Below are 25,118 nucleotides of genomic sequence, written 5' to 3' on the forward strand. Positions count from 1 at the left end.
GGAACAGACCTCTGTGGGGAAGGTGGAAAACGCAGAGCAAGCACAAGGACTGAAAGGGAGAGGAAAAAGTTTTATGCTGTGGGAGCAAGAAGAAAAGGAAGGTAGTGAAGATGTAGCAAAGACTCAAGTATACAGGCTGTGGACTTTCTCACGATATTACTCAAGCCAAAACACTCAAGGTGGTAACAACAACAACAAAAAGAAGAAAGGACAACAGCTAAGAAAAATCACATAATGATAGATGTGTGCCGAAATTACATCTGAGCCAGAGAGGAAAAAAAAAGCATGAAAACTTTTCTTATTGACATTAAATTTTCTTATTTCTTACTAGAACAAATTCTTTCATGTCTTTTCTGGTGCAAGAACTCAGCAGAGAGTGGCCGAGTGATTTTATTTTTTACCACAGCTGGTTTGACAGGAATGTACATTTCAGCATTATCTTTTCTTTTTGCAGAGAGAACTCGTAGTGGCTTCCCTTCTGCAAGATAATAAGGGAACAGAAATAATCAACTTCAGATGTATTTAGCAGCTGCCAGTCAGGGAAAACTTAGTGGGATCTTAACTGCTAAAATTTTGCCACTTTAATTATGCTGGCATAGTTAAAGTGATAACCTCCACCTTCCCTCCCTTTCATTGACTCTGTTCTATTGATGTAGAAGTACATATGCATGGCTGGCACTGGATTCATGGAATAAAATAAAATATGTCGTTATAAGGTACCAATATCTCTTATCCATACCAGATACTTACCTGCATTACTGTCAAGAAAAGCAAAAATAAAAAAGTCCCATGTCACTTATTAACATTGTTATACCAAAATATATCCTTAAAAGACAGACGAAAATGTTGTCTTATTTAGAAGTTTCAAAGGGGGAGGGGGTTGCCTAGTGTAGTTCATAAGAGTACTTTTTCATTTTTTCATTTGAGAATTATTAATGCCTCCATTGTTTTCATCACAGGCTTTGAAACTTCTCTCTGGAAAAAACCAAATCATGTACTCTACCGAAGATCTTGTTCTCACTGTGGCTCCATCCCTTGTTCCCCTACCTCTTCTTCTGCCACCTCTTCACATTCACACTCCACTCACCTCTGTGATAATGAGGAACACTCCTTTACTCACTTTGTTCAAAGATTGTTCCTCTTAAGTTAAGCAATTAACTATGGATAAGGAAAAGGCGGGGGGGGGGGGGAAGGAAAAACAAAACAAAAAAACGAAACCAAAGAATGTACCCGAAATGAGTGGGGAGGAAATTCTGAGAAATACTGAAGGTAGACCAAGGTCTGGTTTCTGCCTGAACTCTCTACCTTTAACAAGCTAAACATCTCTGAGACCTAGTAACTCATTTTGGGTTTGGACATTGAGGTCTCTTAAGAAGAAGACCTGACAAAAAAAGAAGTGGCTTATAGCCAGATATGTTTGCTTTCTCATATTAATACATCTTTCACCAGGGATGAACAGCACATGCTATGACGACAAGCACCCAGCATGCAGGATGTGAAATGGAGAAAGCCGAGACTGGGAAGATTTGGCTGCCTGGATTACTGCAAAAACAATTCAATAATATGTTGAAAAAATAATAACCTTTGGAGAAATCTCACAGACTGTCTGAGACAGTCTTAATTCAAGTGTCTAAGGCTGGTAATGCAAGTGTGTTAACCAGGGCTATATATTTATGCTTGCAAAAAAATTCTTAATATAGTATTAAGAGGATGCAAGTCTCTCAAGTCAGGAGATTAAAACAGGTTTGCTGAAGACTATGAAAGTATTGGGTAACCATTAACAATTAACCAGCAGTGACTCCCTTAAAAGTAATGCTCTCAAATAATAATAATAATTATTATTATTCTAGTACTGTAGCAGCGTATGATAGACAGAGGCTTACTACTTTGATCCTGGTTGAACTCCAACACAGTAAGGGCACTGGAATCAAGGCCAGAGCATCTCCCAGCATCCTGACATTCAGAAGCTTCTTTCTGCAGTGATCTACTGCTACACAACTGAAGGTCTCCAAAGCTTGTAATTGTTTCCTCAGTGGGAGATGGTTCTGAAAACACATCCTCTTCAACAGAATCATAATCATCACTAAGACAGTCTTCTTCCATCCTTTTCTCTTCTGTACTGAGTTGCAAGCTTCCTCTCAATTTCTGGTACAATTCAAACAGATTTATCAGAAAAGCTCAAACATATTTTAAAATAAACCAATGTGGCTGCCTCTCCCCCACCAGGAGAATCTTCTCATGAACTCAGAGCCCTGATGCAGCTAAAAATATTCATATTCCTATGTCGTGTCTTTACTCCTCTGATGAGGACTTGTAAAGAAAAAACATCCTACAATTCCTTTATTCATTCTCATTATCCTTGCAGGAAAATCCTGTAGGCCAAGGAATTTTTATGCACTAAACCAATTTTTAGGAACAAGTTACAAACAGGAGGCAAACAATGGAGAGAGCAAGGGCATAGATTTTTCCAGTCTCACACAGTCAGATTACTGTATCTTTTGACTTGCTATTTGAAGACTAGCTGCAATCCAGATTTTCCAAGTACCTTCACAAGACTGCAATAAGCAACTGGATAGATAATAGTCCTGTCCTGTCCACGTCTGTGCTTCAAAAAACAGTAGGAAAGAGCTGTATTCTACTGGACTAAGCTTCCAGGTTGCACAGATTTTTTTTTAAAGTGGGCACACTGTAACAGGATTTTATGCAAAAATTTATCTATTTTGAAATTTACTGAGGAAAAAACTTCCATGCCTCTCAGCATATGCCACAAACAGCACAGATGATGCTGGGGAACCTTGTGTTTTTCTGAATGCAAAAGGCAAAGACCTTGCATATCTTCCCTTTTCCCCCCCTACTTTGTTGGTATTAGAGTTTTGAGATAAGTATAGGTAAGCAAACCGTACGATTAAAATGAAAACCTGAAGCTATCTTAGGTACAAATGAACTGTGACAGTGTATGTTTGGATTGCCATGAAAGCTCCAAGCTGCTCTTCTGCTACAGATACACTTGTTAGGAAATCCATGTTGACAGAAACATATTACAAAGAGCAGGCAAGCTTAGGTTCAAAAGAGGGTCTATAAGCAACCTAAGGCTTGATATTGAGCGTGTCTTTATGACAGTCAAGAGTCATATTTCTAGCTATTTGACAGGGAATTGTACAGGTTTCCTTTTTGTTGGAAACCTCATAACATCTGCATTATAAGAAGACATTCAAGAAAACACATTATAGCTTCAGGAAAACCAAAAGTACTTCCATCTGGAATATGAAGAAAAGTGGGGGTTTGGTTTAAAATTATTAGTTTATTACTTACACATAAATGATTATAAATATCTATCACTGTAAACAAGTTACTGCTTTGTAGAGCAAGAAACAGTAATCACAAGCTCAAAAGCAATGCAGGAAAGGTAGAAAGATACAAGCTAGGAAAACATGTTTGGGAAGTTTGTCTGATGTCAGTGGCAACATCTGTAGACAGTTTCACATATAGATGCTACTCCACTACCCAGAAAAGTTTTATTGATGTCATTAATTGGTTAGGCAGAAAAACATTCATGAATTTTTGTTCATTTTTTTTTTTTAAGAACAAGACATTTGTGAAGTGTGCTAGAACAATTAGTAATCAATTGAAAGGCTGAACTGTCAAACAATGGAGCCAATACAATAACAACCCCTGATGGAAAGCAACTGTATTGATTTTATCTTTAAAACTTTACTCTGACTTCTGTTAGGTAAAACAATGACATACAATAATTTTAGCATGGCTATTCAAAACCGTAAACCCAGAAAAAGTTGTTGTTTAAGCTTTCTCTAACCCAACGAGATGTTCATGTGGACAACCATTAAGTGAACTGAAAGAGCCTACCTGCATAAAGCACCTTGGTTCTATCCAACAAAGACAATACTCATTTAAATTAGGACTTAACATGTTACAGCATTGCTGACTGAGATTAGATTTTCCAAGTAGTTACATTTTTTCTTTTCTTTTTTTCTTTATGTCACATCTTATCAATGCAATAATCATCTAGTAAAAGAAACACTATATACTGGGTTTGCATGGTCTTGTCAAGACTGATACCTGGGCCCATTCACATTTCAACTGATAATACCATGAATAGAAAGCAACTGCCAATTGTACCTGGGAGCAACGGAGAGGATCATCACCATTTGTCTCCACACTCAAGCTTTCATAAGGCTCAAAATCCTCTGAGTACTCAAAAGGAGGTTTAATGCAGAGTTTAGACCCTCTTTCTGTTTTAATCTCCACAGTTTTCTGTTAAAAGCAGCATTCAAAGAAATTAGACATCTTTTGTGCCATCAGCTGTACAAAAAGAATAATCATCACATTCACAGAACAATACCAGATCAAGCAATGCTTTTACCCTCTGTTCCACAGAAGGTTTCTGTTCTCACCTTCAGGTCCCTGCATTACGGTATAACTGCCCTAGTCAGGCTCCCCACCTGCTGCTGCTATCCCCAGAGCAGCTCAGGCCCAGCACACACTATGTGTTTGGCACCAAAGTGAGTGCCCATCAGGGTTCACCCCCCCACCTCACCAGGTAAGTGAAAAACTGGTATGAGTAGGGACAAAGCAATCAACAAAATAGCTGAAGTGGAATCACTTAAAGCAGAGACATGTAAAGAGGTGCTGGTGGAACAACCTTATGGCAAAAGCTCTTCAAGCCTCTTCTGAGGAACCAGCATGCTTGGGTGCTGCTCTGAAATGCACCTGTGTGGATAACTGGCTAGCTGAAAAGGGTCACATAGACACAGTCCAGCTGGCTGGACAAAAATGCACATCGCTCTCAGCTTATCTGAAGTAAAGCAAAAATACACTATCCTTGGCTGTTCTTGTTACACAAAAACAGGAAGATTTCGGTGGGAAAAGAATGTTGCAGGTGGGAACAGATAACTAAAGAAGAGAAACTAGGGGCGGGCTTGGTATTTAGGCAACTAACCAATAATGAGCTTAACTTTTGTAATATGTATGAGCTAATTATAACAAGGCGTAAAAGGTGACTGTAAGGTACAATAAACGAAGTCTGCTGATCACTCATATTGAGTGACTGTGTCTTCCCTCCGTCGCGACACACCTGCACTAATGGAGAACAAGCACATGGGGAACAAACAGGATGAGTTAGAAGCTTGTATCTGGTTACAGGGCTATGACCTCACTGGGATTACAGAGATGGTGGAATAGCTCACAAGACCAGCGTGGTGCGATGCATGGATGCGGACAGAGGTTCTTTAAGACAGGCTAAGTAGGTGAGAAGGAACTGTCATCCTTAATGTGAGAGAGCGCTGGAATGTACGGAGCTCTGCAAGGAACAGGTCAGGAGCCAGCCAAAAGCTTCCGAGTCAAGAGTAGCTGGCAAACCAGCATGGGTGCTGTGATAGCGGGTATCTGCTATAGACCACTTGATCAGTAGTAGATGAGACCTTCCTCAAAAAACGGGAAGAATTTGCAAGTGCAAAGACCCATGTCCTCAGGGGGTACTTTAACAAATCTGATATCTGCTGGAAAGACAACACAGCAGGGCTCAAGCAATCTAGGTTTCTGAAGTGCACACAGAATTGAGGAGGCGACAAGCAAAGATGCCCTACCAGAGATGCTGAGAAAGCTGGGACTTTTCAGCCTGGGAAAAAGGCAACTTTGGGGCTTCTCATCAATGTGTATAAAAACCTGATGGGTATCTGCTCATTGGCGGGACAAGAGGCAATGAATGCAAATTTAAAAAAAACCATGAAATTCCATTAGAACAGTAGAAAAAAAAAAATTACAGTGAGGGTGATCAAACACCAGAACAGGTTTCCTGGAGAGGATGTGGAGTCTCCCTCTGCAGAGTATTCAAACCCTGACTGGACGTGGCCCTGGGCAAACTGCTTTAGCCAACCCTGGTTGAGCACAGGAATCGGACTAGGTAATCTCAAGAGTTCCCTTTCAACCACAATAATTCTGTGATTCTGTAACGTCTATGCATGAAAATGACTACTTTAAGTAACTGCAATTTTTTGAAGATGCATTATTCTTGTGTATAATATAACGAGGAGGAAACGTTATGTCATAAGCATTTGAGCATAAAGATATCTTTATCTTTGTAAATTCAGACACGGCTGTGAAAATGGTTCAAATTAATTTGTTTTACTTCATAATTAGGATGCAATCAAAGTATGCACGCTATCAGTTACTCAGGCATGGCTAAAAAAGTGTAGAAGATTTGAGAAACTCATCTTCCCATACCACAGAATTTTAGTACTCCAGAAGATGACAAACCAGAAAGCAGGAAGCGCATATACCTCTCTCAAGGAATAAAGTTATCTGTAAGTAACTTTTCCCCCCACACTTTTGAACTCTGCCGCAAACATATTCCATGGGGGGAAGTCTCATAAGTGAACAATGTTTCATGTTTCAATAAATGTAACATGATCCAAAAGTCTGTGCAATGATATTAAACTTGGTTACCTGGTGTTCATACACTCCCCTACCATTTTAAGTGCCAGGAGCAGCAATGTCCCAGAGGGAATATCCTAAGGCAACTTGGCTTTTGACAGAATGTGTTCTTTCAATAAGTCCGTCTTCCCACCTTATAACATACTTTAGCACAGCCTAAGTTTGACAGTTTTGATCATTAATTGCTAGGTCCTCTAGCTATCCAAAAAACCCACAGGGCAAATTATTGGGCAAGTAAACTGCTGTCCGGCACAACCTGCACCTTAGTGGTTGCATGTAGCAGCACTCTCCAAACTATCAAGCTGCAACAAGGTCTTTTATCATCTCATACCAACACACTCTTCATGCCAGTCCCTCTGCTGCTTTCTCCTCACCCAGAGCCCACTCTCTCTTCTCTTGCTTCTTCCTCTCTCTGCTCCCTCTTCATTGGCTCTCAACCACTTAACAGAACCAGCCACAGCTGCAACTTATCTACATCAGTCAACCCACAGCCCCTGAAGCCAACCCACCGTTGTATATTATCAATGCTAATTAACCCAGCTTCATTCCTCTACAGTTGCACATTTCCTTATGTGTTAAATAATTCCAGTTGGTCACTGAGATGCTATAACTGTTATCCTTCCATCTCATCGGATAAAGACTTAAGGTATCATTCTAAGCTAGTCTCAAGTAGTAGCTAGTTTACACTATAGCTACCTATATTTGGCTAACTTTTCCACCCAGCCAGAGGAGATACCTTCATTTGGTTTTTGTGATTAGAATGATGTAGGTTATGATAAGTCACATGTTTGGCAAATTTAGCAAACAAGTTCTGACAGGCCAGTATGTAAGCAGTGACCTACTGAGTAAACAACAGCTGAGAAAATTAATTCATCTAAGCAGTAAAGGTAATAAATAAAGTAATACAGCCTTAAAACCTGAATATGCAAAATTTGCTGAAAGAAAAGAAAACCTGCATGACACAGACCCCTGATTCCCAGTCACTCAAGCATGGACTGGACATCCAGCCAGAGCAACCGCTAATCAAGTAGTGTAATTATTTGGGTGACATATCTCAGTTGTTCAGAATTCACATTTGTTAATTAAGTCATACTCCTTAACAGATTAAGTCAGATCCTTCATCAGACCAGAAGAAAAAAAGACCACTGAGGTTGTCCAGTGAACCAACAACTATGTAGCTCATGGCTCCAAATTTGTTATTGACAGGGTATTTTTATTACCTACATACAGTTTCTTCTCTTCTGATCTACAAGAATCTGTCACAAATTACAACTCAAGCTATGCAAATTACACCTCTGTATCCCTTAATACTATCACAGGGTGGAAAACAGCAGTGACGGGGAGGGATGTGTCTCCAAAATGAGGTTCTCCATCCTTTGCACTAGCTAACCTCTAGGCTTGCCAGCAGAGATGTCACGCAACAGCTCTTCTGCTAGAGGACAGATTGAGCCAATCATGTCAAGACTACAAAAGTTTCTGTCACAGATGTCACTGAAAGCAGACCCTTTCAATGAGATTTGCCTCTTTAAGCATCGAAGTAGATACAAAACCGGTCAGGATATCACTTTGCATTGTCACTCAGTATCCAGACAAAACCAAGAATCAGGTTCTACAAGAATCCCAACTGCCTGCTATGTACTAGTTGCAACAGATTGTCCCTAAAATTATTTACAATCTAAGACTTACTTGAAAGATGCAATCTTTCAAAATGTTTCTTACCTGAAGCCAACCTCTGCGCCGTGTTTTCCTTGGTGCAGTCGGTGTGCTGCATTCACTCTCTTCTAGTTGGGCTGCTTTTTCAGAACGTAGAGAAAAGAATGAGAAGACAGAAAATAGAAATATGCTATTTGACAATAAAACCCCCAGGAACTAAGGTGTATGTTTGGTTGGTTTTTTCTACAGATGAGGATAGAAGAGTAATTCTTTGACATGTGAATGGTATCAACAACTGAAAAGGCATTCCACTTCAGATACTGCCTAGTTGTGCATTAGTAGCAGGAGTTTTGAACCTCTTTGATGACAGTCATGCTTACATGTATTCAAGAGAATAAATTGTTTAACGATACATTAGCTTAACAGCAAGTGAAGCCCCACATTCACTGATATGAAAGTATAGAAATATGTTCTAGAATAGGGGCACACATCATTCTAACTCCTAGCTGGGTAGACAGTAAGCTGTCTTAGGAAGCCAGCGGAGCCCAGAACCCATGCTACTGAAGGCAGTCTCCAATAGATGGGGTTCTGGTGAACAACAGGTAATATGCTTGCTGGGTTTACAAAGGAATTGTGTGTATTTACTCTCAAACTAAGCAAACATAACATACTGGCAGCTTAAACAGAATGCATTAGGTATTTAACATACCATGCAGAGAAGGACTCTTCATGTACAAATCATAAACGAAGGACAATAATTTTCTTTCATTTATAAGGCATGGAAGAGCTGGTTCCCAAATTTCTGCAAAAATCCTGTGTATGTTCAAGGAGAGCTATGGGTTCCTGTGCTGGAAATGGTCCCAACTTACAGTGGAACAATGGATTGCTGAGAAGACACTTTGATTGAGACAAAGAGACAAACCTCAGATCACATCAGCATCCTCAGTGGAGCAAGGACAGCACCAACACTCTCAAAGGCATCCTAAATAAAGACATCTCATTTCCTATGTCCAAGACAGATTTACAGCTTCCATTTCTTCTCAGTGGAGAAAAATAGCTGATGCAAAACCTTTTTTCTTTAAGCCATAATTTAATGGTCAACCTAAGGCAGCAGAAACTGGCACTACCAATAAAAGAAGCAATTGTCCTACAAAGGTCATAGAATCATGAGAGACTTCATTTGGAAGGAACCTCTGGAGGTCACCTAGTCCAACTTTCTATTCAAAGCCGGGCTTACTTCAAAATTATGTCAGGTTGCTCATTACAGCTCTCAATACCACATTTTCTTTTTTGGGTTGGACAATCCTACATGCACCTGTGCAAGAAACCGTTCAGTGAACTGATATGGGCAAGTTTTAACTGAGGAAAAACAGAAAATAAAGATTACTTTTAATTGTAGTCATTTTTGTCATCTAGTTTACCAGGAGATTGCAAAAATGCTGGTACAAGCAGAAAGGAGAGGACAGCGACAGAGTAGGATTGTTCTTGGGGGAACAGTGTATGCTTATGTCAATTCAGAGTGATCATATAATTACAAATCAAGAAGTACAAGATGTTGTTCTCTATTGCTTCAGCAAAGTGTCTGTCTCTCAGGCCCAAAACAGGACTAAAAACAGAGGGGAAAAGGAACAGAGCACTCCAAGGAAGAAAAACACAACTTCCAGCTAGAGCTCCTGTTACTCTACCAGGCTATTCCTAAGTAGCTCCAGAAAGACTTTGCAGTCACCACCGCTGCTGCTGATTGTTGTGGGGCTCTTCTGGCACTGAGAGTGAACTGTCCTGAGATTACAATGCTAGAAGCATGGTCTGATTATTCAGTTACTGCTTTGGGACAGAACTGGAAGCATCTTTCACTTTCAGCTCCTAAGCAACTGCCCAGAAGGCCACTCGTTTCCTACAAATACAAGTAGGAAAAGGGAACAGGGTAGGACTCATGCTACCACTGCTGAGTACTCGATTCTCAGAATTGTCCCAGTATTTTGTGATGGATTCATGCGACTAGGTCTCTCAAAACCAGGAAAAATAGTGGTTCAAATCCCAGGCAGAAGTTGATGCAGCTGAGCTAGTTGTCTGTACTACTAACATTACTTCAGAACAAAAACATCCTTCTCCATGGGATGGATGGGATGTGAATACCAACCACTGCCTCTTTTGGCACACAAAATAGGTCCACTGGTGTCATTCCCATGGAGACTTGAGCTGACAGTGCCTATTCTAATAGCCAAGAACTGAGCAGTACATCACCAAAATATCCTTCATAATCAAAGGAGACCCCACGTTACCTTTAAGCCATGCCTTTGTGACCACACCAACATTCACTGAAGGTACACACATGGCTGTGAAACTATGTCTGGATTATACACCCAAAGAAATTACAGTATACCTAAAGACCCGCTTCATTACCTTATAAGCTCATCGTTTACTTTAATTCATTTACCAAGCCTAAGCATAAAATTTTTATCAATCACTACTATCATGAATTACTCCTAGTGAACACAGACAAAGAAAATAGTCCAGACAAACAGAATTATGATGACACTTTCAGGAACCACAAAGAGGCATTTGTGCCCATTCCGTATTATTAAGTATCACACATTCCTAATTTTTCAGTGAAGACTAATTCTATAGACGAATGCTTTAGAAATAATAAATGATGCAATAATTCTCATGGGAGATGGATAGGGAAGAAAATTCAGTGCTGTATCTCAGCGAGAAATCATTTCTGTAAGTAAAATCATATTCAATCATTAGGAATAAATGCCTAGAAATGAAACAGACCACAGAATTGCTAAGGTACTACCCCCAGGCAAGAAGCTTATACAGATCCCCAGTGACTCCCACTCTGGACCCTAGTGGCAAAATCAAATGGAAGAAGAAAAATGACAGGATGATGATTCAGTTGATATCTTTCACTGCAGCTACACGTGTCTAAAATAACAACATCGGATAGGTAAGAAACAGCAAAACACCGAGTTCTCTTCTGCAGAGAATGCTACTGTCTCTGAGTTGATGAAGTTGAGGAGAGGAACAGTGACTGCCACTCAAGTCTTTAAAGGTCCCTAAGACAAGCTGAAGTATTCTGCCTTGACTGAATCACATGGCATTAAGCAACCATAAAAATGAACAACTTCAGTTAAGCTTAGAGATAACAGCTGCACAGCAGAACTTTCAAGAGGAAATTTCTCCTGACAGAGTTCTATTACAGCTGCTGCCGCAATATCCCTGCACAATTTTTGGAGCAAAAAGTCAAAGATGTTGGTTCACACTCTCTTTAGCTATGTAAAGGTACAACATCCCAGTGTGACAGAGCACACAATCTCCTCCATTTTCCAATATCCAAGAACATGAACTTTTTTGCATCATTACACATGAGATTTTACTTTCACACAAAACAGTGAAACTAGGCCAATAGCTAATTCCCCACCACCATCCATACAATCCGCAAGAAATTACATAGTAGCCAGCTAAGCCTGAACACATTTAAACCTGAAAACAAATAGTATGGGTCCAGTGTAGCAGGAAAACAAAGAAAAAAAAAAATCAAGTCATGGTTAGAACACTTACTGAAAATAAAGTTAGCTTCCAGTGTTGTTGAGATTAATAAACTTTCAACCCTAATATATTATTAAATAACTTTTTAAACTTTGTCTTCATTTTTAGGTGAAAATAAAACTTAAGCAGACACTATCTACATAGCAATAGATTAAAAAAATAGACTGTAAAATAGACAGGTTGTAGCAAATGTGAGAATAACAGATTACAGTTGGTGAACTGCTTTACACAGGGATTTAGTGAAATCAATTTTCATTATGCTAAATAGATTAGGCCAGCAAGCTCAGACTTTATACCTTCATACATGCAAAATTATTCCTGTCACTACATTGCTCTCTATGACAGACAGACTTAAATTAGAAACAAAACACACATTTTTAAGTAAAGTCGGCTAATCACTGGCAGTAAATGGTAGATTTTCTTTACTTCAAATATTTAAAGAAAGATTAGCTGTCTTTTTAAGACAACTATTATAGCTTAAACAAAATTTATAAGCTTAATGCAGCTATTACCAGATATAATTTGATTGTAGCCTATGTCATCAAATGTCATTTGTCTACAGGGCAACAGACTTAGATAACGTTGAAGTCCATCAGATTTTAAAGCCTATTAACAGTATTACATATCAGACAAAGGTATAGCATTATTTTACACTGACAGTTTATATACATTTCTAACTAGTTTTAGTTATAATCGTTTAACAAACGGAGAGGTGGGGAAGTTAAACTTCAGAATTAGTCAGGGACCAACTGAGAAACTGATGAGGTGCTGCAGAGATCTTTCCTTACATACAACCAGCTTAAATACTCTGATGAAAGACTCCCATGGAATTTCATTCCACGAAGCTCAAATGCTGCCACCTCTTTATCACAGCCTGATCAGTAACCTCACTGACTGAATTACAGCTCTGATGAGTAAATGTTTCAAATAGTTCTAGACTGCAGCCTTTGTAAAACTCTCATATAACTCACCATTTGTCCTGGTGGTCTTTGTCTCATTTTTAAGGTAGCCATGTGACTTGATTTTTCTACGGTAATTTCTCAGCTCTGAATTAGCTCCATTCAGATACAGAGAAAATCCTTGCTCTAACTGTTCCAGTTTGATTTGTACAGGATCCTTTCTTTTTAAACGTCCCAGTAGCCTGAGTAGAAAGGATAATAATTCATCCTTATGTAGTGCATATACAGATGATCAGGCTAGCAATAAATACAAAAACACACAATATCAAAGCTGAAAAATATTTTCATAGTTCAAATAATTTCAGAACATAGCTTCCAGGATCTGTTCCTGTTCAGTAATGCTTGTATGAGTACCCACACGCTGTGACATATGAAGTTTGACCAAGCCTCTCCCTTCTGAGTTTTTTTTTCCCATGTTCCTTCTCATTTCCCATTATCTTTTCCATTTGGTATTTAGCATATTTAACCATTCTTCTTGACAATTTTTAAGAGTTTTACTCAGAACATTAAAAAGCTTAAAAATGGTTGAGCTCTTTTCAAGACAAAAAAAGGATTGTGTTTTGAAACTTAAGAGAGAAAGTCCCCAATCAATAGTGCAGTTAGAGATACCAGGAAATTAAAGTCTGGTTAAAATAATATTTAAATAACGCCCATCCCCAGGCTCAGCTTCAGTGAAACACCTACCCTCCCTCTTCCAGTCCTCATCTTCCCTACTTTCTCCATGGGTTATACTCAGTCCATCCTAATTCCTTCAGTGGGGTGACATGCAAGCCAGGAGGTTGGGGCATGTGTGTGACAATTTGCACCTGCCCCTGCAGGCTGCTTCCTGGTTTCCCTCTGACTCCAGGGTGGGTCAATCCACAGGCCAAAATTCCCCAGGAGTGTATCTGCACTGACATGAGTGTGTTCCCAGCCTGTCCCCAGCCACGTGGCCAGCAGCCCTCTAGGCAGCATGCCTCCACAGGAGCACCCTGTCGCCACCACTCTCTTAAATCCACGCCAGGCTGCTCTGACTGATGATGTTTTGGCACACGATGGGCTGTTCCTGTTAGTTTTGATGCAGCAGGAACCAGCCATGACTGGCCCAGGGTAGTACCTGACCTGCTCCCACGCAGGCTACTCTGCAGCCCCCACTACCCAAACCTGCCAGTTATGCCCAATACACGAACACATCCAGCATGCCTCCTCTGCAAGGTATGGTTTGCCACCTGCTTGTCGTGTTGTAATTCAGTGGCATTTGTTTCCAACAAAATTCAGTATTAGGGCTCTGATAACAGGGATGCAAGTTGTTCCAATCATTAAATATTTTGTTTTACGCTTTTCTAAAAACACTTTAGGAGACTATATGAAAGAAACCCATGTTCACAAAAATTGGATGTTGATCTAACATAATTGTGGCTTTTGTAGGGTTTTTTTTTTGTCTTTTCACCAAACCATTCAGTTTGTTATAGAATTTGAGTACAAATCTTATGACCTGTGGTAAAAGGGGGAATCCAGCAAAAAAGTTCTGTAGACTTTTCTTTTTTTTCCCCTTCTGAATTAACCTGTGAAAATTCATCTCTCTAGCGTACAATGACAGGAAGCTTCCTATGAACAAAGATTAAAAGAAATGTTTTAAACTTGTCTGAAAGATACTGAAGTTTGCAAAAGTAACCTAGATGTCCTTGTCTCCCACCTCAGCAGAACCTGACTTTGCACATTTAACTTTAGCAACTTTTGCATGCAATTTTCAGTATTTCTGACAACCTAAAATCCTTGCCTCATAACATTTCACACAGTGTGAGCTGCCAGTTACTTCTGGATCTACCTCTTGCTTTAGAAACAAAAATCTTCCCTGTAAACCATGGAAACAATTATAGTAACAAATTTATTTGTATTTTAAAGTATGCTGAAGAAATACTCTGATCACCTCTAGAAATAAGAACTTTGACATATTTGGCAAACAAAGGGAAGAAAAGAGAACCAGCTGAATGTTTTAAAACACAGCAAGTCAGACTTTGCATCACAAGTTCAAAACCCAAGGTTTTAAATTAATATTCACAACTACTGATATTAGCTACTATGTTAGGTAGTACACAACAGCTATTACATACTCAATGGTGGTAACAATTCTGTATCTTACCGGTTTCTCTGCTGAAGGTATATTAAGTATTCATCATGTTTTTCATCAAAATTAGTCACCATGTCCTTAACATAAAGCTGCAATGAGAATGTAATCGTCACGCTGAAGTATAGAAATTATTTATTATAGAGTACTACTGGTTTTGCACCCTCAATATACAGAAATGCTATAAACTGAAAAAAGTTCCTCCTTCAATAATGTGTAACACTGACAGCGTAATAAATAAAGTTCCTGAAGAACAGAGAAGATATTACTTGTTTTATTTTTTTTCAGAACCCTTCACAATCTACTGAAGAGCGTATAAATATGAAAAATGGAAGGCATGTGCTATAATGAGTTTGCAATCTGAGAACTGACGAGCAAGTCAACTGTGAGGCGCCAGCTGAAAGGGCCATGCCCGAAGCCCAGCTGTGGGCTGATGTTCCTGATCTGCTCACATGGGCAGTTAACTGTTGAACTTATTCACTGCAGAGGCTGTACACATTTAAGGTGTTCATTTAAAGATTTTTGCTTGCCTTTGAGGAAACATGAACTTTTCCAGCAATTCCCACCAAAAGTATCCCAGAGTCGCTGCTGCAAGTTGTGATACGGTGCCCTCTTATATGCTTTGAAGTTTAAAGTTACCACCGAAACACTTAATTTAGCTCTCTACCAAAGAAAAAAAACAAAAAACAAAACCAAAAAAAACCGCAACCAAAAAAAGCAAACCCTGTATTTTGCCTCTTACCGACCGCAGAGTATCTTTGCTTAAACGCTGCCCTTTCCCGCGCCCGCGCCGAGGTCAGCAGCGTCAGGGCTGAGCCAACAGCTCTCCCGAAGGACAGAGCAGGGCCCGGGGCCTTGCCCCCGCAGTGCCAGCAGGCCCCGGGCTGAGGGGCGCCCCCGGGGCCGCGGACCCCGCACCAGAGCAGCGGAGGAAGGAGGGAGGGAGGGAGGGCCGGGCCGGGCCGCGCCGCCGTTGCCCTGTTTGTGCGTTCCCTTGGTTACCGGCGCGCTGGTGACCTCACTTCCGGCGCGCCGGCCCCGGCCGAAAGCGGCGGCGGAGATGGAGGCGCTGTGGGTGCTGCTGGACGAGGTGGCCCTGGAGGGGCTGGACGGTATCACGCTGAGTGCGCTGTGGCACCGCCTGGGTGCCCGCTGGCCTCCCTTCCCGCTGCCGCTGGAGCCCGCCACGCAGCAGCTCCTCTGGGCCGCGCTCAGCGCCCAGCCCGACGTCAGCTTCTACCTGCTGCCCCGGGCGCGCCCGCCGCTCCGCCTGCACGACCGGTGAGGGCAGCTCCGCCGGGCCGGGCCAGAGCCTCCCGTGGGGCTTGGGAGGGGCTGGCCGCTCCGCTGGGGGCAGCTGAGGGCTCTCCAGCCGCCCCGGGGCTGCCCCCGCCGCCCCTGCCCCGCCTGTAGGGCCGCTGGGGTTTGCCCCAGGCTGGCTGGTTGCGGGCAGGGCCGAGCGGGGCCGGAGGCCTCAGCAGGTGTCCTGGCGGGGCTGCAGCATTGTTGACCACGAGCATACAAGCAGAACTTATATATCCCCGTTCGTCGCGGTGGGTGTATCTGTATTTTCTGTAAACTAGTGTGCGTATATGTTGCCTTTATTCCCACCACTTCAACATCCTTGAATTTTTGAAGATCAAATAACGTATTCGCTGTCTCCTGCCTCACACACTGCACATTGATAAGGCTTGGTCGGTCTCAGGAGTGCAGCTCTGCTCTTTTGTGTTTTTTCTAGTTTTGAGGTTTCAAAATAATTTAGTTTTTCCAAGGTATTTCATAGAGTTATCAGTATTGTCTGCGACAATCTTATATTTCAGTTCCACATTCCCCTTGCTCGGTTAAATGTTGGCTCTCTGCTTCTGTTTCAGATATGAAGAAATAGACCTTGAAACAGGAATACTGGAAACCAAAAGAGATCCAGTTCCTTCAAATGATATTTATCCTGTCCACATGATTTTGGATAATAAAGATGGCATACAAGGTTCCTGCCAGTATTTTAAAGAGAGAGTAGATATCACTGATCAGATAAGGAGAAAGGATTTGCAGCCATGTTATACTTATACAGAAGCTGTTGAAAAGTGAGTGAAATCCTTATATTGGGCATTGGAAGATTTTTAACTTAAGTTTTAAAATTTAGTTCTCTTTGCAGATTATATCAAGAATGGTGTTTCCGAGGGGAAAGCGGTTGATCTCTCTGCTTTCATGGAACTAATAATAATTTATTACTTGCCCTTGTTTCTTAGGTGGGGAGAGAAACTTGTCATTGTTGCCTCCCAAGACCAGCGTTACAGAGCTTTAATAGGCTGGGACGGGGACCCTGACTTAAAACTCCCTGACTTCTCCTACTGTATATTGGAGCGCTTAGGTCGTGCTAGGTGGCAAGGAGAGCTTCAGAGGGACCTTCACAGTGGGGCTTTCAAGTAAGTTTATGTCTTGCTATATGAATTAAAGCTAATAAGTTTCCACTGGTTATTTATAAAGTTCTTTCCACTTAAGAATTTCTGTGTGTTGATTTAAACTCCTGTCTATATTGGTAGTGTCTCATCCTTACTACCATGAGCACTTGGTTCTTTGAGCCCGTATTGCTGGCAGTGTACTGTCTCTTCCTTATAATAATTATAATTATTCCTTATAATAATTAGAATTTATATATTTTATATGTAAAAGTTCCTATGCCTATAGATATCTTTCCGTCTTTCCTTTAGAGTGGATGCTGGAAAAATTCATTATCACCGAAGAGTATTGGACAGAAACGGTCTCATAACAATGCAGTCCCATGTCATAAGGCTACCAAGTGGAGGACAGCAACACTCAATTCTTCTACTTCTGACTCGCTTTCATGTTGATAGGTATGTGCCACTCAGGCGTTTCAAAATCTCCTGGGTAGACTGGGACCATTTACTCTGATGAAAGATCGCTCTGTTGTCACAGAACTATTAAAGTTTCCTGGTATTGACCCTTGTCCATTGCTTTATTAACTCCTCTTCTGAATGCTGGATAGTTTAAAACTTACTTGTCTGGGAGCTGTAAACAATAAGGTATTCTAGTGTCTGTCACCTGCCTACGTAAGTCTAACTCCTCTTGTTGTAGCCCTAATCATTGTGTTTATTTTGAGTGTTCTCACTTCAAACACATTTCTAATAGATTTCTTTTGTCTTCCTATCTTGTTTATGATTAGAATATGTACTTCTGTGGCTTGCCAATGAAGTAACAGCCTGGGCTTAGTCACTGTTCCCTCAGTTGGGTTCTCTTCTTAGTGACAAATTCTCTCATGTGCTATTCACAGAGGGAAAAGAAACTGTAATTCCTAAAACAATCTGAGAACACTTCCTCTAGTGACTGACATTTTGTAAAGGTACAACTCATGTTTATAAAGTTATATGCGTGCTTATGTGTAAAATGTTTTCCTTCTCTTGGTTAGGAGGAGCAAATACGATATTCTGATGGAGAAGCTCTCAAGTATGCTAAGTGCTCGTTCAAACCAGATGGAAACATTAGGAAACTTGAGGGAAGAATTGGTGAGTTCCATTACTCTTTCAAATTCTCACTCATGAGGAACATAGATAATTAGTGTCAAAGGCAGTCATTCATACTGCCTGGGGTTTTTTAAAGTTGCACAGAATTTGGGGGTAGGATATTCTAACAGAGGATCTTAAAAACCTACTAGATCAAGTTACTGTTGCTGTTTAATAAGGAAGGAGTTCTGTTTGATCCACAGTTTCAGAAAAGTTTTCTCAGTGGATCTCATCACGCAATTTTTACTTGCTCAGTGCTGCTGCTGGTTGCTGCTGCTTGTTTGGATGGTAGAGTTGGAGGGATAGAAAACACTCCAGAAGCATTTCACACTCTGCCTGTGTCTGCCATAGTAGGCTTTTATGATCCTTCTTTGACATCCTACCCCAAAATACTGCCTTTTAAGAACAGGCAGTATGAATGTCTTTGGTACTAATCACCTACAGGTGAAACTTTTGGGCTACAGTGGCTTTTGTGATTTCTCTTCGCATTAGGGTCTTTGTGAGAGAACTTTCAAACGTCTGTATCAATATATGATGAATGCTGGCCTAGCTAAGGTAATATCCATCCCATTACAAGATATACACCCCAATGGAGGACCCTACAAGACAAAGAAAGGTAACTAGAACCATATTTTTGCTTTCTTTTTGTGTAATGACATCAATGCTATTCTATCTGTAAGCTTCAAAACTTAAATCACAAGATGCCTAAGTGAAAATCTGTATGCAGTTATGTGAAGAAATATGCTAATTCAAGTGGGCTGCAGTGTTCTAGTTTTATTAAGCATTTGTTTCAGGGTTTTTAGAAATGGATGCAGGCAAGTTTGTTGTATATCAGTGTAAGCTGTTTGAGTGGATTGAGGCTCCTAATAATACTACACGAGGCGATACAGAGTGGGGACAAAGAGCAGTCTGCTGACCTTTCAGGTTCAAGTTGAATGACAAGTCAATACACTTGAAAAAACATATAAAAAGTTTCATTAAAAAAAAAAAAGAACATTACAAAATAAGCTAAAGAAACAGACCATCTTAGTTAAGGCTTTTGCTAAATTATGATTTTTGCTGGAAGTCATGAGAATACAAAGTTTCATTTCAGATTATGAAAGTAAGCTTCTCCAGCACTACCGTGGAATTCTTGGAAGTAAGCAAGATAGTCAACAACTACTATTCAAAAAAGCTGTAGTCTGCTGAGGGACATGCATAACCAGCTCTAAATTCAAATTTAATGGGTTTGCAAGAACTGCTGATAACTTCCAAACATGTAGTGGAAAGACAAAGAAGAGTATAACTCCATGAAGAAAGGGAATGAAAGAAAGGAACTGCTCTCAGAAGATGCAGATAAAACTTGCATGGGGAAAATATTACAAGAAGTAATAACAGAAGGTATGAGGAGGGATGGTATCGCCAATGGAATTAATGCAATTGCTTAAGGAATCCTAAACCAGATCTTTTATCACAGAAAATCCTAAGAGGCAGGTTTGCAATGGTTAAAAAGAAAGTCATTCTAAAGGATGAACAGTGTGTTTTTCAGAGATGTAGCGAACTGTTTGTGAAAAAATAAAAAATAAAACAACTAAATCTGATATGATCTAAACATTACAAATGACATCGTCTTTGCAAGTAGGAGTGATCATGAAGAAGTAAAGGAGCCAATAAAAACATGACAACTTCAAGAAGGCAAAAGTGAATGCCAGCTACATGGAGTTGGATTAAGGCCCTTGATAAGAACAAATTCCTTCAGTCTTTTAAGTCTGAGGGAAGGAAATCTCTCTGTCAGGAAATTGTATCATGAACAAAGAAAAGCAATGGCCAAAAGTAGGTACAGCATCTAGCGCGGTTCAGAGAGAAATCTCCTACATTGCACTGAATAAATAAGGGAGTGATTGAACGAGTTCATTTGTCATGAAATATACAGGTCTGCCTCCTTCCCATAAGAATATCAGAGGGAGTTTTATGCAGGAGAATTCTTTGAAGTTCACAGTTTCAAGAAAGCAGTGGAGATCCTCAAAAAATATTCTAGAATAGATCAGTATACAATAAAACATATGGGGACAATGATCATCAAATTTTTACAAAATATGTATTGTACATAGTTAATGTATTTCTGGTTTGAGCAAGTGTTTCAACATACAGTGGCTTGTATGGCAGGGATACCTTTAGTCACACCACTTGGCATTGGCGTTGACGAAAACCTAGATTCTGTCTTACGCTGGCTTTGAGTAGATTGCACCAGTTATATTTGTTTATACTTCCTCATACTGACTTAAGTCTCAGAGGCATTCTAATGAGCTGAAGACACTTGTAAATAAAGCCCGAGAGACTAGATACTATTCCTGAAATGTGGAGTTTATAAACAGTAGTAAAAACATCTTAACTTCCAATTGAAGCATTTACTTAGAAGACAAGAAAATGCAAGTCCATTTAGAAACTTGGTGGCAACTACAAGGCAGTTGTTTCATGTTTTGTCAGATTGGCACAATGGCAGCTGCATTTACTACTTAAATTTAACATGAAAAATGCCACTTGATGAATCTTTCACTTGTATGATAATTCCATCTTACAGACATAAAAGCTGAAAATCTACAAAAATGCATTAAAAAACACTAGGTATTAAACTAGGATAAATTAATAATAGCTGATTTTCATCAGAGATCAAGATAGTTTAATCTCTGGAGTTACAGAGGAAAGCAGATACAAATATGTGGGACACGCTGAAGATGAAGCCAGAGCATCTGCTATTGGAAGCATATTAGGCAGCAGGAGCTAAAGTAAAAGGAACTGGTTGGTTGGTTGGTTTCTTTGTTTTTCCCCAAATACTGCTTCAAGTGAAAACTAACAGGGTGAAGAAATACAGAGCATGTGATAACAACGCATGCAGCCCTACCATAATGTCAGCACTTAATTACTATCCTAAGCAGTATCCTAGGATACTGTCAAGGAAAGGATTCAGATTGAGGAAAAATAATGGAATCATCTGGCCTAGAGCTCCGTCTCATGGTTAAGTTGCTGTGGATTAACTTCATGTCAGCTAGGCTTTGGTAACTGATTGTATATACACATAAGATAAAACTCATCAGCTGAAACTGTAGTGATTTCAGCTAAAGCTTTCACCTGGCATTTTTCACAGCAGGGCTGTACCAGAGGAGTAGAGATGGCTGTAGATGTTCCCACCACAGCTGCAGGATGAATTAGCTACTTCTGCCCTAACTGCTGAATCACTGCAACTTGATAAGCTGGAAGTGTACAGTAACCTAGTTCTAGTTTACCACTGGTCTCTTAAATTGTTCAGCAGGAGCTAGATGATACTGGTGATGGTAGGTCATCCTTACAGCAGGGAGCAGGATTACTAGAGCTCTCTTGAAGTCGTATGTCCCCACTTTACCCTTCTGGGATCTCATAGAAAAGTAGGTGGAGAGTTACTACAGCACAGCCAGTGCCCAGTAACATGTTAAGACATGGAATTCAGTCATGTATGTGACTGGTGGGTGGCAGTGTGTTCTGTCCTTGTATATAACAACTTCATATATTGTATCTCCGTTTTCATTGCACATAATTATAGTACACAATACGTGTTAACAAACCTAGCCATTCCCTAGCTGCAGAGAGTAAGTGAGGACAGATTTTGACATTCAGATACAGGGAAAACTGTTGCAAACCTTTCCTAGAAATAAACATTTGATTTTGCTCGTTTGTTCCCCATTGCATCCCTACTTGTTCATGCTGCTGAAAGAAATAAAATGGTTTAAACAAGTGCACGCACTCTATGTTTTGTTAAGAGTCGTTACTAACATTCATGTTCACAGGTACTGATGTGATGGTCCGTTGCCTTAAATTACTAAAGGAATTTCGGAAGAAAATGGAAGACTATCATGATGATGATGAAGAAGAGATCATCACAAAAGCTGTTCAGCCCGTGGATATTGTTTGTGAAAGGGATATGCTCACCCAGGCTTATGAGCTAAGTAGGTCATATAGTAAGACATCCTAAGATGTTTTTCCCATTGCCTTCTTACTGCTTGTATATGTAAAAGAAAGGTATATATTGTGGGAGGGGTTTTAACACTTTGATACATAAAAAGCAATCAAAACTTAATTTTTCATGGAAATGTTCAGATTAGACTGGAGCTATAGGTGCTGTCACCTGTTAGCCCTCCCTGGAAGCTTATGAACTAATCAGTACCACCCAAATAAAACAGCATGGTAGAACGAGGATGTTGTGGTGGGATGAGAAAAGATGATAAGGAAAACGGTGTTCTTTCTTCTATCTCTTTTCCTTTCGTGATAGAGAAATTAATATCTAACTGTGGAAAGCTGGTGGGAGAAATTCACTCTTGCTTTTAATCTGAAGCTGTCACTTTCAAACCTCATTCTGCTGGGTCACTGCTTCGCATAAAATTGTGTTTCATGACATTATTTGACTGAATGTTTTATAAATCTGTGAAAATGTCATTAGTTACTGGGGAATTAAATTTTATATTCAGAGCAAATATGAATGTATATGTAATTTGGTCAGATTATTTCCCTGAAATATTTTTTGGTTTTCCTTTCTGAAACAGTTGAAAGTAGGGGAACCAAAGGTATTTCTCAGGCAGAAATTCGCTTGGCTATGAATGTGGGGAAGCTAGAAGCAAGGATGCTCTGTCGTCTTCTGGAAAGGTACAAAGTTGTCAAGGTAAGATTAAAATAATTTAGATACTTATGGAAACTGGAGATGCAATTGTGGTTAGTGTGGTAATATGTTGTAACATTGTTCACCTCAAATGATAGAAACAGTGTGATTTGAGAACTGACAGTGAAAGAATCCTGGTAAGACTGAAAAGCGTATGACTTTGAAGAAAATGTATATAAGACAAGTATTCAAAAAATATAAAGATTTTAACCTGCTGTATTCTGAGGACTAATCCTAGTTGTTGGAATGTAACATATCCACTCTTGTAGGGTACCTTTTCTTTATTGTTTCCTGGCTGGCTGCCTTGACGTTTAATAGTTTGCTGACCCAGATACAGGAGTATTTTACATTGGTTTGTGACTGGATGCTTAAGTAATAAAGATTGTGGGGAGAAATGCGCACTGCCCCATTTTTTTTGTCTCTGTGGAGTGCACGTTCTGGTGATGCACACCAGCTGGTGGAATTCTGCCAGGCACTGTTTCGCAGCATTCCAGAGAAACACTGTTCTGAGCACCATGATGCAGGTCTGCCCTCCAAAAAGAGACAGGGCAGAGAAACTGGCCTCGGCCCTGCTTCGCCTGGTTGCGACAACTTGTCTGAGTCATTCACTGTAATCAGTGGTAACCCAAGTGGCCTGGAAGCTGGTACTTTATGGAGATGAACATAAATGTCTCTCCGCTCAAAACAGCCACTCTGCTTAATTTTTGCTGTAAGGCAACTTCTATTTTGCAAGATCCTTTACTAAAGAATCTTGTCAGAGATCCTGTGTTGAAAATTATCAATCTACTACCAGTAAGTTCTAGAAGAAAACAGTTACTTCTGTGGAGGCTATGGTGATTAAACTCCTTATTTCCAAATACTTCAATATTTTTTCATTTCAACAAGACAAATTCAGCTGTCATTTCTCACATGTACCCATCTGCCCCTTTTCGCAAAGGCATGATAATTGACATCTTTCCAATAGAGAATTTTTTTACTAAGATCTTGTCATTTGGTAAAAAGTTCTGTAGAATTAAAAAGAAACAAACTATACGAACCACTGGAGTATCTAAACATACTTTCTCCTAAGTCAACTGTGAAAATGAAACCTTCCCTTATTGATAGACTAAGTGTTTGAGTTTCTGGATGCTTGAAAGCTGCTGTTGTAGTAGATGGGGCAACAGCAGTTCCAGTTAAGTCTGATTCACTCTGGTGACTTCTGTGTTGTAGTTATTTCAAAGGAAAACTTTTCTGAAAAAAATTTATTTCCAGCCTGAACAAGTATAGTTTGTTCTTTCTTAAGCTTTTCTACATCCCATATACTGTAGGTGTTTCATTCTAGTATGCAGGTAATGCAGGTTTGTTTATTTTTCATTTATTTTCATTAATTTTCAAAAAATTCTTTTGATTTCTGTATGTTAAGGTTGATGAACGTTTTTATTTAGAAAAAAGGCAGAATAACATGGGATCTTTTGGTGTGAGGGGAGAACAGTTAAAAAATTTTCCCGCTGCTGTTGCTGGAGAACACTGCAAGAATGGAGAAATAAGGTGGTAAAATAACATTCCAACTATTTCCTTAGGGTTTTATGGAGGATGAAGGTCGGCAAAGAACAACAAAGTATATTTCATACATCTTTGCAGAGGAGAGTGATTTAAACCGTCAGTTTGAGAGAGAGAAGGCTAGGAGTGAGCAGTTAGCTACGGTTACTTTGGCATTGGTGCCAGAAGGTTCCCCACCTGTGGAGGATGCGTCTCCTGGAGAAGATGATACTTTGGTCTCAGAGTCTGACAATGAAGAAGAAGGGAAGGATGGCAAGAAGAGAGGAAAAGGTCAGAAGGCCAATTCTGATTCTTCGTTGAAATTAAGCTTCCAAGATGACACCCATCAGTCGACAGCAGCTAAAGGTAGATCATGATTTTGAAATTTAGAGAGAACCCTACCTTGTCCTTACGGATCCTTTGATTAAAGAAAAAATAATATGCTATTAGCTTTCATTAAAGTTTTTGGTCAGATATTATTTTTTACCCCTATTTGATTATTTCCATGCGTTTTTGATGTTCTCTTTTTCCCAAAATTGTTATGTTTTGGAATACTGTAAGCATGGTAATCTCTGGAGATTCTCAGAGCTGAAGGTTGCTCTGGTGTCTGTATGCCAAGTAGTGGTTATCACTAATCACTGAGAAGGTAATCTGCTTCTCCTTACCTCTGTGTCGTTTCTCCCCTTATTTTCCAT

The 25,118-nt window shown here is 39.9% G+C and overlaps 2 protein-coding genes across 5 annotated transcripts in view; one reads left to right on the plus strand and one right to left on the minus strand.

Annotated features, from left to right (window-relative positions):
• The window catches only part of KATNIP (katanin interacting protein), a 65,804-nt gene extending 50,121 nt beyond the window's left edge, over positions 1–15,683 (minus strand). The window contains exons 1-7 of one of the 3 annotated variants that reach the window (XM_056335227.1): positions 15,464–15,683; positions 14,737–14,813; positions 12,627–12,796; positions 8,170–8,240; positions 4,138–4,272; positions 1,884–2,145; positions 329–478 (exon numbers count right to left, since the gene is read on the minus strand). In XM_056335227.1, coding sequence (XP_056191202.1) covers positions 329–478; positions 1,884–2,145; positions 4,138–4,272; positions 8,170–8,240; positions 12,627–12,796; positions 14,737–14,798 — 850 coding nt within the window. In that variant the 5' untranslated portion in view covers positions 14,799–14,813; positions 15,464–15,683. Of the gene's footprint in view, positions 1–328; positions 479–1,883; positions 2,146–4,137; positions 4,273–8,169; positions 8,244–12,626; positions 12,797–14,736; positions 14,814–15,463 lie in introns of all 3 variants that reach the window. The other 2 variants (XM_056335226.1, XM_056335228.1) reach the window with 2 other exon arrangements.
• Positions 15,684–15,758: 75 nt separating this feature from the next.
• GTF3C1 (general transcription factor IIIC subunit 1) overlaps positions 15,759–25,118 on the plus strand; it is a 42,314-nt gene continuing 32,954 nt past the window's right edge. For both annotated transcript variants that reach the window (XM_056335224.1, XM_056335225.1), the window contains exons 1-9: positions 15,759–16,002; positions 16,593–16,802; positions 16,968–17,144; positions 17,430–17,573; positions 18,146–18,242; positions 18,732–18,855; positions 22,040–22,198; positions 22,793–22,908; positions 24,465–24,789. In XM_056335224.1, the coding sequence (XP_056191199.1) occupies positions 15,782–16,002; positions 16,593–16,802; positions 16,968–17,144; positions 17,430–17,573; positions 18,146–18,242; positions 18,732–18,855; positions 22,040–22,198; positions 22,793–22,908; positions 24,465–24,789 (1,573 nt within the window). In that variant the 5' untranslated portion in view covers positions 15,759–15,781. The remainder of the gene's footprint in view (positions 16,003–16,592; positions 16,803–16,967; positions 17,145–17,429; positions 17,574–18,145; positions 18,243–18,731; positions 18,856–22,039; positions 22,199–22,792; positions 22,909–24,464; positions 24,790–25,118) is intronic.

Source organism: Falco biarmicus, chromosome 4, assembly GCF_023638135.1.
Source record: "Falco biarmicus isolate bFalBia1 chromosome 4, bFalBia1.pri, whole genome shotgun sequence".
Taxonomy (NCBI): Eukaryota; Metazoa; Chordata; class Aves; order Falconiformes; family Falconidae; genus Falco; species Falco biarmicus.